General features: G+C 44.4%; 1 protein-coding gene across 1 annotated transcript in view; it reads right to left on the bottom strand.

Annotated features, from left to right (window-relative positions):
• Positions 1-20,632, bottom strand: part of LOC147895394 (cyclic nucleotide-gated ion channel 2-like) — a 72,198-nt gene that overhangs the window by 31,600 nt on the left and 19,966 nt on the right. The window contains exons 5-8 of the mRNA XM_087383574.1: positions 1,891-2,204; positions 1,541-1,652; positions 1,139-1,375; positions 930-1,016 (exon numbers count right to left, since the gene is read on the bottom strand). Coding sequence (XP_087239700.1) covers positions 930-1,016; positions 1,139-1,375; positions 1,541-1,652; positions 1,891-2,204 — 750 coding nt within the window. The remainder of the gene's footprint in view (positions 1-929; positions 1,017-1,138; positions 1,376-1,540; positions 1,653-1,890; positions 2,205-20,632) is intronic.

Here is a 20,632-nt window from a genome sequence, read left to right as displayed (position 1 = left end):
TGTCTTTCACTGTGATAGGCAATAGTCGCATTATTTACATGGGGTCTTCAAGACAAAGCATTAGCCACTCTATTCTGTGCTCCCGGAGTATGGACAATCTGGCAATGATACATTGATAGTATATTTGCCCATTCCATGTGTTTCTCTGAGAGCGTAGTCTATGTAGGAAAGTATCTCAGACTTTGGTGGTCAGTCTTTACAGTAACATCGGCACCCAAGAGGTAGCGCTTTCATGTATTAGTGGCATGAATCATAGCCAGCACCTCTTTCTCATAGATTCCCAAGTGTCTTTCAGCATCCCGTAGTCTCCGGCTTTCATAAGCCACTACATGACCATTCTAATGCAATGCAGCCCCAACACACTCTCCACAAGCATCACCATCTACATCAAAAGGCTGATACATGTATTGGGAAAAGTTGAAGATGCTTAAAAAATCTTGCAAACAAGTAAGATGCCCATTTAGAGGTATTGGAGGATAGATTTTGATCTCCCTCATTGATTGATCCTACATGATTTTGATTTGGATCCATTACAACATATCATTAGTGCCAAAAAAGGTCACAAAAAAGTAGGGATGACTGGATTTCAGTGAGACATCATGACAATAATTCAATGAAGTATTGGATCCATCATTAACTAGATTTTTGTCATTGACCTATGCCTTATAGTCCACAACTTCCTAGGGCATACTAGCAGCCAAGATGCTTCAGTGTGAGGTCCCTGTGACATTATGATCAAACCCTATCCATATAGTGGAGTTGTGCAACCATGATGAGTGCTTTGTGAGTGATGGTACAGTAATTATCCTGACCTAACAATAACTCTTAAGGCCCCAAGGATCATGTCGAAAGGGCAATGTCGCTGACTTGTGAGAAAATTTTGAGGATGCTCCTAATGTTATAATATAGTGGAGAGAAACTAAACTTACAGTTTCCCCCTTCGTGAAAAGATGCGGCTTAACTCGGTCACAAATGTTATCAAGGACAAGATTGTCCATCTGCTCAAAAAGCGGCACCTGCAAAGATTACAAATTAATTTAAGGGCAAGGATAGAAAATCGAAGCTTCTATTCCAACTCTTCCAGATTTTTTTATTTCTTTTTGTTAGGATCCATTCTAGTTGCTCAAAAATTAATTACCTGACGAACAAGGTCAAGACAAAGGTGTCTCTTGATGTCACGTCTCAATCCTTCTGGTAGATTGCAAATTATATTCTTTTCATCTACACCCTGTGTTGCAGCCCAATGATGCTGCTCATATCTTCGTACCCGATGTCTCAACCGTGTTGGGAGTTGTCGACGTCGCATCCACCATTCTAGATCTCTCATCCTTAACTTCATGGCTTCCTTCTTGGATGTGATTGCCTGTAAGAATACCTATCTCAAGGAGAAAATATGCCCAGGTAATAACATAAGCTTAATATCAGCAATATGCAGCAGAGGAAAAGATTTATGTACTTAGATGTAGCCAAACACAAAAAGAAACAAATCACATATGAAAGATACAATACTTAAAGAAGAACTTGTCTTGCTCAGTAATACCTGGATATTTCCAATAAGTAACGTGAAGAGGAGTAGACCACATGTTACAACTATAATACAGAACGCCACTTCCAAAGACTGATCACTTGGTACCAATGCATTACCAAAGGAGCTAAGACAAGCAACAGAGAGATCATTTTCTTGAGTTATTGTATTGCTCTGATGTCAAGAAATCAAGTAGAATCTGATTCATAACTTTACATAAGAAATGATTAACATGCAATTTCCATACTTCAACCCCACAATATTCCTTGCTTCTTTCTTACAAATTCCTTTGTTCAACCATTGCATGAAATTGAGCATCAATGAAACTATTTATCTACAATAGATTGAATGAGCTTAGAACATACCTAAAGGTCATCACACCCCAAAAGATTGGAAGTAAAAACTTTGAAGGCCAGTTGGCTTGCCCTATCACTAGAGGTATAGCCCATTGATAGATACCATAATTAATAAATGAACTAGTTTCAATGAAGCAATTGGAAAATGCAGTTTGGTTAACATTCAACACGGACCATGGCGTATCATTTACTAGGCCTTTGTATGATATAGGATGAGAACAGCCCAAAAAATTAAGACTGCAGCCCTTCAATCCTTTGCATTGTGTAATGAGACAAGTAGAAACTCGTTGGGATGCCAAAAGATACCAGCAACTACCAGCTACCTGTGAAGAAGGTATTAGGTGCTTCAAAGTAAACTCAGATATCAATGTAAAACAAGTGCTGATGTTGTCTTATGCTATGCTCATATAGAAGCGCACATTCCAGTTAAATTACTCAACAAACTTGGAATTTCAAATAGCCATTATCTCGAGATGAACATCCACTCACTTATCATTCTATTTTCACACACAGCATCAAGTAAATCTCTTTATTGCAATGATTCTCAACTTCAATTACAATAGTAATGCAGACCCTCCAACAGAACCCAAGGTAGCCTAGAAATTCTAGGAAGTCCAAAACATATGCAATGATCTCCCCAACGAATGAAAAATGGGAGACCTCAACATGTAAAACTGTAGAAAACTGTAGAAACATAACCACTGGCAGCCCCTTATAAAAACAGGTAAAGAGAGACCCAAACTCATCAATCTCAGAAGAAGATCTCTGAAATTATTGAATTGGCACCAATCTATCTCTTAATCTCTGAAACAAATAGTTGAAATCACAAATAATTAGTATTTTTTAGCTAAACATGGTTAGAATCTTCAAAATTCCTGCCTCTCAGCCCGCCCCCTCCCCTCTCAGCCTGCTCCCTCCCTGCCTCTCAGCCCGCCCCCTCCCCTCTCAGCCTGCTCCTGCCTCTCAGCCGCTCCCTACCCCCACCCTCTACCCCCCTCCCTACCTCGCCCTCTACCCTGCCCTTTACCCTGCTCCCTACACCAGCCTTCTACCCTGCTCCCTACCTCGCCCTCTACCCCGCCCTCTACCCCACTCCCTTCCCTCCGCCTCTACCCTGCCCTCTACCCCGCTCCATTCCCTATGCCTCAGTCCCCCCCTCTTCCCCACTCCCTACCCCCCCTGCCTCTTCCTCCCTTTCCTTGCTCTCCTCTACCCCCCTGTCTTCTACCCCGCTCCCTAACCCCCCGCCTCAGCCCTCTCCTCTCCCCCGCTCCCTACCCTCCGCCTCAGCCCTCTCATCTACCTCCCTCTCCTCTCCCCCTGCCTCAGCCCTCTCCTCTACCCTCTTCCTCTTCCCATCCCCTTCTTTGCTTCCTGTCTCCCCCCTCTTTCCTTCTCCCGCAGCGCTTTTTGGAGCGGACAGAGCCTCAAAAGTGTTCGAATCGGCCTCCTCACCTCGATTGGCGATGAATACTCCATCAGCCAATCCTATTTGCCGCAATAACTTTTACATTTTCTGAAGGCGAGTTGCAGCAGCTCAAGAAGAACGTAGAGATTGAATGCTCTACCACATTGATCGCACGCATCTTCAGGTCTCACCCTTCCAGATCCCAAGCCAGAGATTGGATGATTGCGGCTCTTCCCCTACACCTCTCTCCACGACTTTTAGATGTTCGTCTTCTGGGACGAGGTTTTTTCCCGGTTGTCTTTGACACTCCAGAGGCTGCGAGCACCGTCCTCAAAGCTGAGTTTTTACACCTGGGACACTGGAAGATTTTCTTTGATGCCTTCAATATTGATTATGACCCAGTGGAGGCAGATAAGGAAAAATTTTCGCTCTTCATCAGATTTCCTAGGCTTCCAGCTCTTCCCCCAGACCTCACTCCACGACTTTTAGATGTTCGTCTTCTAGGACGAGGTTTTTTCCAGGTTGTTTTTGACACTCCAAAGGCTACGAGCACCGTGCTCAAAGCTCAGTTTTTACACCTGGGACACAAGAAGATTTTCTTTGACGCCTTCAATATTCGTTACGACCCAGTGGAGGCAGATAAGGAAAAGTTTTCGCTCTTCATCAGATTTCCTGGGCTTCCCCAGATTTACCATCGACTTCTTTCTGTTATTGGGGAGCATTTCGGCATGGTTGTTGAGATCCCACCCCTCCCTGGAATGCCATTGACTGCAACAGAGACAACCAAGGCTGATGGGATACCTAGAGTAAGGATCCTCCGTAAGGATCCTTATGAAACCGGCCTCTAATCACTCAGAGGGCAGTGAACTAAACCTTTAATCACTTCAGCACTTATTTACAGCTCACAAAGCATATATCACAACCATTAACCATTGCATAATCACCACTTAGCATTTACCCATTTGTTCACAAACAAAACCACTGAAAAAGAAATGGAGGCTAGAATGCCCCTACTCAACAAACATAGACAAGTGCACCCGATTGGCCCCAAACACTGTGGCACCCCTTTCGATATTTCTTTATATTTCATAGTGAAATGATTACAAGTTGCATCTGGGAGACCTTCCCTGCAACTAAGCACGCAGCCCCAATTCACTGAGCCTTCACAAGGCTTTCAAGCATAGAACACCATCACATAAGTGCACTTAACCCATAGGCTCAACCCAAAGGCATTCTCTTTTCCAAGTGCAATTCCATTGGCTGTCCAGATGCAATCACACTATACCCCAGCTGCACTCTCTTTGAGTGGTTTCCAAATGGCATTCACAAAGCTTTTCAAAGCTCCAAAATAAAATCAGCAAAGTACCCAACCAAAGAATGACTCATGTAGCACAACATGGGCACCTGTGAACCAAGAAAGAGGCGGCACACAAGGCCAACCAATAGCTTATGGCAAAAAGAAATTGCAGTAGCAAAATCACAACTCACCAAGCCCTGAAAACTCGAACCAAGTCCTCAATCGCCAAGAGGACATAGTAGCCAACGCCCAATTGCATTCTCAGCCAAAGAGGAGTGCAAAGGCATGAAGAGAGAGCATTTACAAAAGCCGACCAACAAGAATTCCACTGAAGAATGCGAAAAGAAGCACTTCTGTCGTGAAGAAATGGGAGTTCTTGGGCTTAAAAGAAGCGTGCTTCAGAGAGGAATGCATTGAGAAGGTTTTGGAGAAGTTTCATCGCCCGAAAGTCCTCCAAAACTCAGAAAAACCAGTCAACCAGCACGTGGGACCACTCGAAATTCAATAGAAAGCTGTAGCTTTGCAAGAGGAGAGGCCCAAGAGGCTGCAAAAGCAAAAAGGTCCTAAAAAAGCCACTTTTGCAAATTCGACCAGCAAAAGAAGTGCTCAGCTCTGCCCATTCTACCAAACGCACGGAGGGAAAGGCATATCACTGCGAAGGGGAGGCAGAGGGGAAGCCATCGGGCCAAACAGAAGTCGAGGAATCCAAACGGGCGAGAAGTCATGAAGAAAAACGGAATTCAGCTGAAGGAGGCTGAAAAACCAGTCCAAAATCTCAATAAAGGGAGAAGATGAGAGAGAAAACCACACATGTGAAGTTTAGAAGGCCCAGGAAGGTCCAGGAATGGCAAAGGAGCATGTAGAAGGCACTAGAGCCACCTGGAACTCTAGGGGGGCCACTGAAGGTACATGGCCCTCTAGGGGGCCCATTAAAAATGCCACATCATCATTTCCCAACAACCACTCTTTTAATTTCTTGGAATGCCTTTGGGCCTAGGGATTAAGTACGCTTATGTGCTAGGCACCATGCCGCGTTTAATTACACATTATTAAGCCCACGCTTGGACTTTTAAAACCAAAGTTGTCACCATCTTGTAGCACATTAAAGTACTTAGAATTTCACGCCCCCGTGACATACCCCTCTCTTGAAACAGCAAACAACAGTTTGCTGCCCCAAAACACAGGAGTGAGCATGAAATATAGCATGAAAGAGTATACAAGAAAGTCGCAGCCATAGTATACAGAGACAATGAAAATATGGCTAGGAGAGGCATGCATCCATCCATATACACTGCTCAAAATCTATGTGATCCTCGGCGATCAATAGTCAAGATGCATCAATATCATGAAGTCTCACAGCAGAAATACTGTCAGCTCAGTATCTCAGATGGAACATACAGTGTCATCAAGCGACCTCATGAAATCACAGTGAGCCCGTCTGTACTGAGGGAATGGAGGTGCTACCTCCCTCTCGAACACCAGGTAATGCTCCAGACGCTTGCTCTGCTGAACTACCTGTAGGAGCCCACCGCAGTCGGCTCTAACTGGAAAGCATCAAGGTAAAGCTGCAATATTCCAGGTGAATCTGCCATCCATTTCGCATCAAGTGATGGGTAATTTTGAAATTTTACCAAGTAGCGACGGATAACTTTACCCTTGAGCTTTCTATCTCTGTGTGCCAGAATCGGCTCTGGGACCAAAAGTTCATCCTGTTCTTCCACTTCAGGTTGTACCTTATCAGGTAAATCCTCGGGAACATCTCCATGATATTGCTTTAACAAGCTCACATGAAAGGCATTATGTATCTTCCAATGCGGAGGCAACTTCAGCCTGTAAGCTACCTCGTTTATCTTTTCGGAAACCTGGAAAGGCCCATAGTAATGCATGTTCTGCTTTGTGTACAACCTTTCCTTGCCTTTCTTATTTTTCAGCCTTGCCTTCTGAAAACACAGCAAAACCCAATCACCTTTTGTGAATACCAATTCCCTGCAGTGCTTATTTGCTGCTCTTTTCCACTTGTCCTGACTTCTTTGCAAGGCATATTTGATCTTCTTGTAAGCCTCTTCAAGGCTTTCCACAAAACGACCAGCTTCGAAGATTTTCTCTTTTGTATGCAAAATGGGAGGTATCTTCCTGGCACCTTCCACTATTTCAAAAGGTGCTTTACTTGTGGATGTGTGCACCGTATTATTATAAGCATATTCCAGCTAAGGCAAATAATTCTCCCATTTGCTTTTGTGGTCTGAGACATAGCATTTAAACATATCCAAGATGGTAGAGTTTTCCTGCTCCGATTGTCCCATTAGACTGAGAGTGAAAAGATGACAAAAAATTCAGCGCAGTGCCCATATTTTCAAACAACCCTCTCCAAAAGAGGCTGGTCATCCTCGGATCTCTATCACTGATTATGGACTCAGGCATCCCATGATACTTGAAGACATGCTGCAGAAACAATTTGGCCATTTGATCTGCTGTAATTTCCTTTCGAACTGGCCCAAAGTGGACTTGTTTGCTAAACCTGCAAATTATTGTCCACAATCCATCATGTCCAATAGGAGTACGTGGAAGATCAAACACAAAATCCATAGCTATGCTTTGCCATGGTCTATCCGGAATCGGCAAAGGGCGTAACAACCCAGGTGCCTTCTACTTGTCAAACTTTACTTTCTGACAAACCATGCATATTCTCACATATTCTTCCACATCTTTCCTCAAAGATGGCCAATAAAAGTATTGCTCCACTGCTGTAATCCCCCTATGTCCTGCATATGGAGGAGCATGACTTTCCATTATGACTTTCTGTCGCATCTGATCAGTGACACAGAGTCGTCCATGCATCAAAATGAAACCCTCTTTCAACATATAGTGATCATGCCTTTGACCATCAGAAAGCTGATCATAAATAGTTGAAAAATCAGCATCATTACATACCGATCTTTCATCACATCTAACACATTGTTGTAGCAATGCTCACTGCTGAAACACTCGGTTTCTTGGAGACTGCTTCAGGCTGTGGTTTCTTGGAAAGTGCATCAGCCACGACATTTTTGTTACCCGGCACATGTACAATTTGAAAATGTAACATTGAGAGGAAGTTAGCCCATCTCATGTGCTTTTCAAATAATTTTCTCTGCGTGAGAAAATATCTAAGTGACTGATGATCTGTCTGCACATAAAAATCAGCTCCAAGAAGGTAATGTTTCCATGTGGTCAAAGCATGTATCACTGCCTTCTCGTATGTCTGCAAGTACAATTCAGCATCTTTGAGAACTCTACTCTCATATGCAACCACTCTGTCATCCTGCATCAAAGTGCCTCCTATGCTGTTCCCACATGCATCACAAGTTATAGCAAAGGGTTTTGCAAGATCTGGCAAGATAATAACGGGTTCAGAACACAACTTTTGCTTCAGCTCTTCAAAAGCTGCATTTTCCTTTAGTCCCTACCGAAACGATACAGCTTTCTTCTGTAAAGCATGCAAGGGAGAAGCAATTTCTGCAAAGTACTTTATAAACCTCCGATAGTAGGATCCAACTTGACTCCATCCTGTCATCGAAGAAAGTGCCCACAAACTTTCTGTGTGCTATTAAAAATTCTATCCATCATTCTATTGAAAGTGGCAGGTACATTAATCAAACCAAAAGGCATCACAAGGAACTCATATAAGCCAAATGAAGTGCGGAAGGCAGTCTTGTAGACATCTTCAGGCCGTATCCTTATCTGATGGTATCCACTTTTAAGGTCAATACGACTGAACATTGAGGAACCTTCCAACTGATCCAATATATCATCAATGTGTGGAATTGGAAAACGGTTCTTAATTGTGACTTTATTCAAAGCCCTATAATCAATACACATTCTCCAACTGCCATCCTTTTTTTACACAAGCAACACAGGGAACAGTAAGGAGAATTACTTGGCTATATTAATTCATTTTCCAAGAGTTCCTTCACTTGTGCCATTATCTCTTTCTGTTGTGCCTTACTGACACGATAGGGAGGTATATTAGGCGGTGAGCTTCCTAGAATTATATCAATTTGATGATCCTCGGGCCTCTTGGGAGGTAAATCTTGAGGAAGTGCATTTGAGAAACAATCCTGAAAATCTGAAATAAAAGCAGCCCTTTCTCTATCTAAAGCAGAAAGAGTAGAGCCTTCCTGAACTGGTTGGCTGTCCTCTTTGACAAAAATCAAGTACGCTGAAATATGACACTTTACTACATTGGAAATACAAGAAGCTGAAACTACAAGGATGGAGTCCCCTTTCAACTTTACATCAAGTACATGATTTTTTCCTCTATGAGTTAAAGAAATCTTCTTGTTTCTCATTTGCACATCAGTCCCCACCTTGTACATCCAAGGCATCCCAAGCAAAGCATCACACTCTGGCAAAGGCATAATGTAGAAGTCCTCTGCATCCTAATGTCCCTGGATATGCAGCCTTAACTTGCCAATGATAGGAGTGATAGGTGTGTTGAGTTCAAGGTTGGCCATATCACACATGCCGGATGGCCCCATTTCCTTAGGCTTTATGTCAAGCCTTCCTGCCATATCAGGAGTTATGAAATTTGCCTTTGCCCCAGAATCAAAGAAAAACAAACAATTCTGATTTCTAATTTTCCCCCATGCTCTACACATCTCAGTCTTTTTCATTTCCTCTTCATCATGTGCATGTAGCAAACTCCCAATCACATCTAGAAGAAGTCCTACGGAAGGTTTAGGCCTTTTGCCCTTCCGATCAGCCTGTTTATCACCATTCTTATCATCATCTGACCTGTCTCTTTTCTTGGATGGGCAATCATAAGAGCGGTATCCCTCTCCTTTGCATATAAAACATTTGTTTTGCTCCATGAGTGCCTTTTTCTCTTCATCAGATAACTTGGTACGGGGCTGTTTATTAGGCTGTCCACGCCTTTGACCAGCTTTGAATTGGGCTTTTCCTCCCTATTGAAACGGTCATTTGCCATAATTTTTATTTTCAGATTTGATGTCCTTATCCTGGTGTTTGGCAACGCGTTTGCTGTCTTCTTTCTTGCTGTCCATAAAGCCCAAATTCTTCTCCTACATCCATGCATATGCTATCCTTGCATTCTCAATTAATTGAGTCATAGAACCCACCTTGGTTTTGATGCAATAATCACGTAGCTCACTAGGCAATCCACAACAGTACCTCTCTATTCGCTCTTTCAAAGAAACATGCATGTAAAAGCTCAATGGCAGCAAAACATCCCAAAACCTCTGGGTGTAATCATCAAGATTCTTGCAAAGTTTGTATGACAAGTCATGCCAGTGTGAAAGTACTTCAACTTCAAAAGTTGGAGTAAGCCAAGTAGAAGAGAAAACTGCTTAAATTCCAGCCAAGTAGCAGGTGCATCTCCATGAAGCATAAGGTTGGTTTACCACTTAAGTGCATTGCCTTTCAAAAATGTGGCAACCTTTCTCATCTTGGATGCTTCTATAAAGAAACCCCCAAGAAATGCAGCATCAAACTATTGAAGGAATGTGAGGGCTTTGTACCTGTCCTGTACTCCATTATATGTCTCAAACTTGACATGAGAACCACCATCCTTAAATTCTTTATATACATTTGATATTGGCTGTCCCAAAGATGGCTGTATTTTTGCAACATTCCCTTTACTAGGGAGAGCCATGCTTGGCTGAACATTAGGCATGGGAGCATATGCTATGGCCTGCATGCCTAGTTGCATTCCTACATTGTCATACATGGCTTGCTTTCTATGCCCAGTGGCGGTGAAATCAACATAGCATCAAAGATAGAATCTATACCAAAATATTCAGGTTGCTGCCTCAAATATGGATGAGGTGGCTGAGCCACATTTATGGACTGCACATTATTATTTTGAGGAGTAGAAGTACCCAAACCAAGGCCTTGTGTTGGCTGCTCATACTGTTGCACTGGCTATACTTTTTGTAACTCTTTCTCAAGTGCTCTTTTGGGGGATTCCTCTCTCTTGGAAGTCACTTTCTGAGTCATTTTTGATGGCTGTCCCTCATGGGAAACTGATGCATGAGTGTGCGGTCCGCCATGAGAAGCTGCTACATGTGTGTACTCACTCTTTCCGTGCTTGTGCTTTCTTGATTTCTTCTTCTTCTTGGCATTTGTTTCCACAATCTAAGCCAAATTTTGAGTCAGCTGAGTCAAAGCAGTCACTGCACTTGCAAGCTGTGCATTCAACACAGTAGCATCATCTGACTCACTGCTAGAACTACCATTGAGCTCAGTTGTAGCTTCATGTGTGGCCTGCTCAAAAGGCATTTCTTGTGCTCCTTGCAGCTGTACACTAGCTGGATCATAAAGGCTTTCCTGCCTTCTCCTTTGAGGAGTTGTGGAGCTCTCTTGCTCATGGGTACTCACCATGTTTATGGTTGTAATATTCAGCTCTCAAAAAGTGCAGCAAAGATATCCTTCCACCAAACTACGAAGGCCCACCTCTTGAGAAAGAGTATGTGAGGTTACTTACAGCCTGATGAACAAAAAAGATACCACATGAAACATCAAAATTTCCATTGCCATCATATTGCAGGGCATAGGAAGAAAGATTGTCCAAAGTGGTTAGTCGAGAAGAAAAACACCCGATCTAACCTACCCCCAGACTAACTAAACCTAACCACAACCATGCTAATCTAACCAAGCTTGTTAGGTGAGCCAACTAACCTAGCTAAACCAAACATACTAACCTAGAGTGAGTCTAACCTTACGAATTAGAGAGATTAAGGTCTGCAAGCACAGAACGGCGATGAAACAACGGTGGTGCGCCATTGCAATTGACAGAGATTGGTGGAGGCGGAGTTAAACAGGTACTTGCGCAGCGTAAGCATCAGACAAGGCACCACCCTCTATTTCGCCGAATAGCATTAATCGTCTAGAGGCTTGGTCTATGGGGATGGTGGCACACGGGCGTGGCATTGAGCAGGTCCATGGCGCCCGCAGGAGTAATGTCGAACGAGCAAGCTAATCGATTGTTTTGGCTGAAGGACCTCCTCCAGCTCTCATCCACTTCTAGTGGATCCTCTGTTATTGGCTCTGAAGGCTCCGGTCCCTGAACTTTCTTTAGAAGACTCACATGAAAGGCATTGTGAATCCTTTAATGCTCTAGCAATGCCAACTTGTATGCAACCTCATTAATCTCTTTTGTAACTCTGAAAGGGCCATAGTATCTGGGAGATAGCTTTGCGTTGCATACAACTTTTGCTTGCCCTTTAGCTTGCGGAGCCTAGCTTTCTCGAACTTCAAAAGCGCCCAATCCCCTTCCTTGAGATCTAACTGTCTCCTACGCTTATCTGCAGCCTTCTTATGTTTTTTTTAGACCTTTCTATTGCTGTCCGGACTTGGCTGAAAGCTGTTTGGAGGTCTCTGACAAGCTGATCAGCTGTAAATATTTCATCTTTGGTCCTTAGGATGGGTGGCAGAATCACCTTCCCATAGATAATCTCAAAGGGAGCTTTCCCTGTGGAGCTGTGAACTGTATAATTATATGCAAACTCCACCAGTGGGGTAGGTACTTTTCCCAGTTTGAACTTTGGTCAACCACATAGCATTTCAGTAAACCTAACATTGTAGAATTTGCTACCTCACTTTGACCATCTGTCTGAGGATGGAAAGAAGAAGAAAATTTCAGATTCGTCCCCATATTATCAAAAAGAGCTCTCTAGAATAGACTGGTCATTCTGGGATCTCGGTCACTAACAATGGACTTCGGCATACCATGGTGCTTAAAGATCTGTGCCTGCCTTTGTAGTTTTTTGAAATGAGCTTGCGTTCTGAATCTATCAATGATAATCAAAATTCCATCAGTCCCTGACTTTGATCTTGGCAAATAAAAAATGAAGTCCATTGCAATACTTTCCCATGCTGCCTGGGGCACGGGAAGAGGCATAAGTAGGCTGATAGGTAAGGCATTCTATAACAAACTGATGTATATCTTTCCGCATTGCTAGCCAAAAGAAATACCTCTCTAGTGCTTGAGTTGTTGTTATAATTCCTCCCAGCATAGGGAGGTGCATGGCATTCCTCCAAAAAAGAATTCCTCATCTCTTGGGTGATGCATAGGCAGTGATCTTTTGTTAGATACCCATCTTTCAGGGAATGCCCCTCTTGCACTTGCTGTAAAGTCTCACCAAAATCTGCATCATTAGCATATTGCTCCCTCATGTCTTTCAAATCCCTATGATAAGCAATAGTTACATTTTTCACCTAGGATCTTCGAGACAAGACTTTGTTCTGAGCTCCTGGAGTATGGACAATCTGAAAATGATACATTGATAGCATGTTTGCCCATTTCATGTGCTTCTCGGAGAGCTTAGTCTGAGTCATGAAAATATCTTAAACTTTGGTGATCTATCTTAATTGTAAAGTTTGCACCCAAAAGATAATGCTTTTATGTATGGAAGGCATGAATTACAGCCAGCATAGATTCCCAAATATCTCTCTGCATCCCGACGTCTCCTGCTCTCGTAGGCCACTACATGACCATTCTGATGCAATGCAGCCCCAGCACACTCCCCACAGGAATCACAATCCACATCAAATGGCTGGTACAAATCAGGAATTGTCAGAATTGGTTCTATGGTTAGCTTCTCTTTGAGTGCGGTGAATGCTTTCTTCTATGGAAATCCCCATCTGAAAGCTGTATTTTTCTTGGTAAGGTTGTGACGTGGAGCGGCTATATCTGCAAAATGCATGATAAATCTTTTGTAAGAACACATGCCTAGGAAACTACAGAGGTCATGCACAGTCTGCAGCTCTGGCCATTCCTGAATGGCTTGGATCTTTGCCGGATCCATCCATAAAATCTTTGGATTTTATATGCCTCAAATAATGGATCCCTTTTAGAAAGAATTCACTCTTCTTGCTATTGGCAGCATCGAGTTGGTGATTTTGCAGCTCTTGGAAAACCATAGCAAGATGTTCCTTGTGCTCTTCTTCGAACTTAGAGAAGACAATGATGTCATCGAAGAAGGTTCCTGTGAACTGTGTATAAGGTTGAAAGATATGATCCATCATTCTGTTGAAAGTAGCCGGGGCATTTGTCCACCCAAAAGGCATCACCAAATACTCATACAGCCCAAAGGTAGTGCGAAACGTTGTCTTGTGCACATCCTGTGGCTGTATCCTCACTTGGTGATAACCAGTCTTTTAGTCTATCCTGCTGAAAGTTGACGCTTCATTTAACTGGCCCAGCACATCATCGATGGGTGGAATTGGAAACCTGTTCTTGATGGTCATTTTGTTCAGTGCGCGATCCTTAACGCACATACGAAATGAACCATCTTTCTTTTGTACAAGCAGTACAGGGGAGCAAAATGGAGAGGAATTGGGCTGAGTCAGCCCCTTGGACAACAAGTCCTACACCTGGGTCATAATTTCTTCTTGCTTAGTTGCACTAACTCTGTATGGGGGCCTATTAGGTGGCTCACTATTAGGAATGAGTTCTATACCATGATCTTCAGGTCTCGCAGGAGGTAACTCCCTCGGCAAAGCGTCAAAAAAACAATCTTTAAAGTTTAGAAGAAATTGAAATATATCCTTATCTGCCTCATTCATTTCAGCATGCATTTCAACATTCCTTTCTTTTATAAAAACCATATATGCTGAAACTATAGTTGTTGCTTTTCCAGCTGAAATATTTGATACAATGGGGATGGTCTCCCCTCTATTCCTAGAAATCACACGCTGCGTTTTACCCTTATGTACAAACTCAAGCACTCTCTCAGGAAGAGTTAGCTTCACTGCCTTGGGATGGAACCAAGGCATACCCAAAACCACGTCATGATTTTTTATTGGGGAGATGAAGAAGTCTTCCTGCATAGTTTTGTACATGAAGATGGAGCTTCCCTATCAATGGCACAGGGTTCCCATAGAACATCTGGTCAACATCCAGAGCCTTGCCCAACTCCTCCGTCTTTATCCCTAGCCTGAAGGCTAAATCCTCTGAGATAAAGTTATCTATAGCCCCGGGATCAAACAATATTAGCGCCTGCTGGTCTCTTATCTTGCCCCAAGATAGCAGCAACTCTCTTTCCTCTGGATTTGTTCCTTGGCCCAAAATGTCTGGAATTCCTCCTACCATCGGCTTTTGCTGTCCTGGTGGCTTTCTCTGCTCCCTAGAACCTGAAGGTTTCTCAGGCACTGGGCAGCCACATGCCCGCCCTTTCCACACCTGAAGCATTTCCCCTCTTGTGAAAAATGGCTATCTGCTCAGGGGAAAACTGGGGTGTACCCTTGAAGGCTTTCGGTACTAGGTTACCCCTCGGCTTCTGAGGCTGAAATTCCCTCTTTTGAACCGTGGGAAATTCCTTTCACTCAGATGCAACACCCTCCAAATCTTCCCAAATTCAAAAGCTTTGCTGGTTGAACCAATTGCTGCTGAGAATTTATGCAACACTCATATGCAACACCCAACAAATCTTCCCGAATTCCAACGCTTTGTTGGTTGAACCAATTGCTGCTGAGAATTCATCTCCTCTCTCTCTCTCTCTCTCTTTCTCACACACACACACACACACACACACACACCCCCCCCCACACAAGCACACTAGGGCTCAGGACAATCGTCGGGCTGGACCCCCCTGAAGGTCTTTATTATTCAGAAAATTCTGAGTACAGATTACAAAATCAGCTCACGGGCTGTTTTTGTTACAAAATCATACATGAGATAAAATAGCTCTCAGCTCATTTCTTTTGGCAACATGCCAAATATCAAAATTGTAACTAACACCTAGCTAGATTTTAGTTACATGCCTCAAAGGGGTAAACTCTAGGGTCTTCATAGCCCCCGGTCACATTGACATCTCCTGGCTACCCACTGGGCTCCGTAGCGCTTGGGCAATCTATCCCTCTTAGAACCTATAACCATTAATTAAAGCACATAGAGCCATGGCACCCATTAATTGTTAATTTGTTAGCACTTTTGCATGCAAATAAATTCTAGATTAATCCTAGCCTCTGTGGGCGTCCCCACCAAGCAAACATGTGCACATAAAATAACTAACTTTGTGGTTGACCGAAGCCAACCCTTTCTAGCCGTGATTAAGGACTTTGACCAAGGGTCAAGGCACTTAGAACTCTTCAACCGGAGGTGGTAATGATCTAGGTTGAACGGAGTCAACCTGCTTTGGCCGAAGCCAAGTCTTGTTGACCAAAGTCAACTCTTTCTGACCGAAGTCAGAGGTTCTTTGGTTAATCGCAGTTAACCCTCTTGGCATACACCAAGTCTTCCTAACCGAGGTTAGGTTTACTTAACCGGGATTAAGTATCTCTGACCGAAGTTAGAACCTATAACCATTAATTAAAGTGCATAGAGCCATGGCACCCATTAATTGTTAATTTGTTAGCACTTTTGCATGCAAATAAATTCTAGATTAATCCTAGCCTCTGTGGGCGTCCCCACCAAGCAAACATGTGCACATAAAATAACTAACTTTGTGGTTGACCGAAGCCAACCCTTTTTAGCCATGATTAAGGACTTTGACCAAGGGTCAAGGCACTTAGAACTCTTCAACCGGAGGTGGTAATGATCTAGGTTGAACGGAGTCAACTTGCTTTGGCCGAAGCCAAGTCTTGTTGACCGAAGTCAACTCTTTCTGACCAAAGTCAAAGGTTCTTTGGTTAATCGCAGTTAACCCTCTTGGCATACACCAAGTCTTCCTAACCGAGGTTAGGTTTACTTAACCGGGATTAAGTATCTCTGACCGAAGTCAGTACTTTGCGTTAGGAATGAGGAGGGAATGAATCACTCAATCCTCCACCCAAGATCTCTCCAACTCTTACACACTCAACTTAGATAGATGATCACAGATGCAACAAACACACACTTAGAAATAACAGCAAGTATAGACGGAGAGACAGAGTATATTCATCCACCGGATGGTGGGCAGAAAATGGCTCCAAGGGAGCAATACAAATCACAGCAGGGTACTGGAGAAAACTAATGAACTCTCTCTCACAAAACTGTCCCAGATCTGAGTGCTGAACACTGCCTTGGAGAAGGGCTTTCTGTAATGTACTGGATGCTGGGTTGAATGCAGAAGTGGGCCTTTTATAGGCTCTGCCCAGGCCCCTTCAAATGACCGACCAGCAGGGTCGGTTACCCTGTCTGGTGGCCGACCATAGGGCCCCATAAACTGACCAGGGTTGGCCCTGGTCGGTGGCCCTGGTTGGGCCGACTTGGCCAGCCACAGGCCCCTATATAAGGGTGCCCTGGGCGGCCACTCTGTGCTACTGCTGGTGCCTCCATGTGAGGCCTAGAGCCCCCTTATACCTGCTGTTGCAGGCTGCGACCAGCCCTCTGATGCCTACCTAGGTCTCTCCCCGGCCCTACTACCTCTCACTACCCCTTGTCCCCTCAAATCGGGGGCTCACAGGTGGGCACAGTGAGATTCTAACATCCCCCCCTCAATGTCACAACTGTGGGCCAATCCCCATACGTCTGATGAGGTGCTCCATCTATTCTCGAGGGAGTGCCTTCGTGAAGAGGTCGGACAAGTTGTCGGCGGTCGGGCAGTACATGAGCTCGATCACGTCATCGATGATGAGCTCTCGAACAAAGTGGTAATGAACTTCAATGTGCTTGGTCCGCGCATGGAACACTGGATTCTTGGCAATGGCTATGCAACTCTGATTGTTGCACATCAGCACTGTTGCAACGTCCTGACTCACGTCCATGTCTTCCAGAATCTACCTCAACCACAGTGTCTCACAAGCTGCTGTACATGCGGCTCTGTACTCTGCCTCGGTAGATGAAAGGGCCACTGTGGGTTGCTTCTTACTTAGCCAAGAGATGGCACCAGATGCAAGTAAGAAGCAATACCCTGTTGTTGATCTTTTGGTGTCAGCATCACCCGCCCAATCACTGTCATAGAACTCGCCTAGTTCGATGCCTTTGGTGTAGGTGATCCTGTAGGTGCAAGTACCCTTTAGATACCTCAGCACCTGTAAACCTGCATCCCAATGACTCTTCCTAGGAGAAGCAGAGAATTGGCATAATAGCCCAACTACATAACAAATATCAGGTCGAGTATTGGTAAGGTAAAGGAAGCTTCCTACCAATCGTCGGTACAAAGGAGTATCGACCGGCTGAGATGTGTCGTGAACACTTAGTTGAGTCCGACCTCCATGGGAGTTACTACTGTCCTGCAATTCTCCATCTGAAATCTCTTCAAAAGTTCTCTGCAGTATTTCTCCTGTGAAATGAAGATCCTGTCTTTGGCCTGCTTCACTTCTATCCCAAGGAAGTAGTGTAATAACCGAAGGTCAGTCATCTCAAACTTAGTCACGAGTAGCTCCTTGACCTGGGAAATCTTCTTGACATGGTCACCTGTCAAGATAAGATCATTAACATAGAGGATGAGTACCAATCGCAACCCCTTCTTAATGAACAAGTAGAGGTTTGCCTTAGAAGGGCTCCAACTTAGCCCTATCTTCTGAAAGAATACATCTATCCTTTGGTACCAAGCTCTGGGGGCCTGTTTCAGCTTGTATAACACCTTCTTCAACTTGTAGACCTTTAATGGGGACCTTGGATCTTGAAAGCCCTGTGGCTGCTCTACATACACCTCCTCCTCCAGGGTTCCATTAAGGAATGCGGACTTCACGTCCATTTGAAAAATAGGCCAATGGAATTGGGCAGCAAGGGCAATCACTGTCCGGATAGTAACCATGCGAGCTGTGGGAGCAAAAGTTTCATCAAAATCCATGCCTTCAGTCTGAGCAAAACCTTTGACCACTAATCTTGCTTTGTACTTATCCAAGCTGCCATCCGATTTGAATTTAAGTTTGTATACCCACTTAGTGCTGATGACTTTCTGTCGCGGGGGCCTGGCCACTAAGTCCCAGGTATTGTTCTTCAGAATAGCATCCATCTCTGCCTGCATGGCAGCCTGCCATTCTGGATCGTCCTTTGCCTCCTCGAAGGACCTTGGCTCTTCAAGCTGAGCCACCAATGCAAAGTTCACGGATGGGGTCTTCTTAAGACGTTGGGACCGACGCAATTTGGAACTGCTACTCTCAGGTATATCGGTGATCCGAGAGTCTTTCAATGTTCTTAGGTACCATTGGGGCAACCTCTTCTGCTTCTCAGTGGGAGGAGGAACTGAAACTGCTTTTGGAACATCCTGCTCTTCCTCAGTACCCTGTGGAATATCAGCTTCCGATTTCACCACCTCTTGGATGGTCAACCTGGGGCAGGGTGGGTTCAAGGATTGAACAATCTCCTCCTCCTTAACCTGAGGCTCCTCCTGGGGTTCAGATTCCTTTTCCTCAAAGATGACATCCCGACTGATAAGGATCTGCTTCGTTACTGGGTCGAAGAGTCGATAGGCCTTGGATTCTTCGCTATACCCAACAAAGATACATTTTTTGCTCCGGGAATCAAGCTTGGTCCTCTCTTCCTTGTGCACATGCACCCATGCGTTAGAACCAAAAATGCGAAGATGAGTGATAGAGGGCTTCTTACCATAAAATGCCTCATATGGAGTCTTGTCCTTGATGGCCTTCGTCTTGGTCCTGTTGAGGATGTGTACTGCTGTATTGACAGCTTCACTCCAATAGGCTTTAGAAAGGTTCCTCCCTCGTATCATAGCAAGCCCTGTCCCCGTGGTGGTTCTATGCTTCCTCTCGGCTACCCCATTCTGCTGAGATGTACGTGCTGTGGTGAGTTGTTGCTTGATCCCATGCTTGTGACAAAATGTGTTGAACTCATCGGAGGTGAATTCTCCCCCTCTGTCTGTACGGAACATCTTGACATTCTCCCATGTCTCCTTTTCAACTCTGGCCTTCCAGTCCTTGAATTTCTCGAAAGCCTATGACTTTTTAGACAAGCAATACACCCAGGTCATTCTATTGAAATCATCCACAAAGAGAAGTGAGTACCTGGATCCTGCCCATGATGCTGTAGACACTGGGCCACAAATGTCGGCATGAACCAACTCAAGTGGTTTGCTGGCCCGAAACGAGGCCTCTTGTGGGAACTTGTCCCTGTGCTGCTTGCCTTCTAGACAAGCCCTACAGACACCATCATTGCCTGTAATGGGTGGAAGTCCATCCGCCATCTTCGACTTTCACATTTCAGCCAAGGTTTCATAGCTGACGTGACCGAAGCACTCATGCCAAGGTTTGGACTTTACGTTGTCTCCATGAACCAACATTGCACTAAGGCGGTACAGTCTGTTTTCTTGGACTCCTTGGGCCACCATTTGTCCATTTGCTTTGGATGTCACGGTGACCTTGCCGTCCTCAAAGAGAACTGACATGTTCTTGTCCATCTGACTTACAGACAGTAAGTTTTTGCAAAGGTTGGGTACATAAAGTACTCCAGAGATATCCTTCTCCCCTCCCGCGGTCGTAATGAAAGGAATGCTACCAATGCCCTTCACAGGACATGTCCGGCTATCCCCGACAGAAACTTTGGAATCCGGGTGTGTACTTTCCATGGTTTTGAACCAAGTCTTTTTTTTAGACATGTGCTTTGAAGCTCCGCTGTCAACATACCAACCCTCTTTTCCTTCACTAACTGCATATGTTGAACAATGTTCACTGATTAAAAACAACTGTCCTGTCGTCACATTGGCAGAATCATTCTTAGGCTCTTCTTTGATCCTGGCTTCTCTCTTCCGCTTCTGATCCGCCTTCTTCTTTTGGCATTCTTTGGCGGAGTGGCCAAGCTTTTCACAATAAAAGCACTTCATTTTCTTCTTTCGGTCTGCGTCCTCTGACTTCTTGAATTCCTTTGACTTGCCTTTTCCAGGCTTGTCTTCGGCCACTAATGCCTTTTCGTCAGTTTGCGTAAAGAGTTTCTCTCGAGCCTCCTCCTAAAGTAGTAGTGGGCCAAGCTCCTCAAAGGTGAGTGGCTTAGTCCGTTGACCCGCAGTGACTGTAGTCACAAAACTTTTGAAACTCCGTGGCAACTTGTGCAGTGTGAGCAACGCCAATTGAATCGAGTCCACCTTCTGACCAACCGCTGCGCGCTGGTCCCGCACGACTTTCACCTTTGTCAGATGGTCATGCACAGTATCACCCTCGTTCATATC

The sequence above is a fragment of the Dipteris shenzhenensis genome, chromosome 13 (genome assembly GCF_047967505.1).
Source record: "Dipteris shenzhenensis isolate YYH24624 ecotype China chromosome 13, Dip_SZ_1.0, whole genome shotgun sequence".
Classification (NCBI taxonomy): domain Eukaryota; kingdom Viridiplantae; phylum Streptophyta; class Polypodiopsida; order Gleicheniales; family Dipteridaceae; genus Dipteris; species Dipteris shenzhenensis.
Note: the sequence above shows the minus strand (reverse complement) of the source record. Positions and strands in the feature narration are given on the sequence as shown.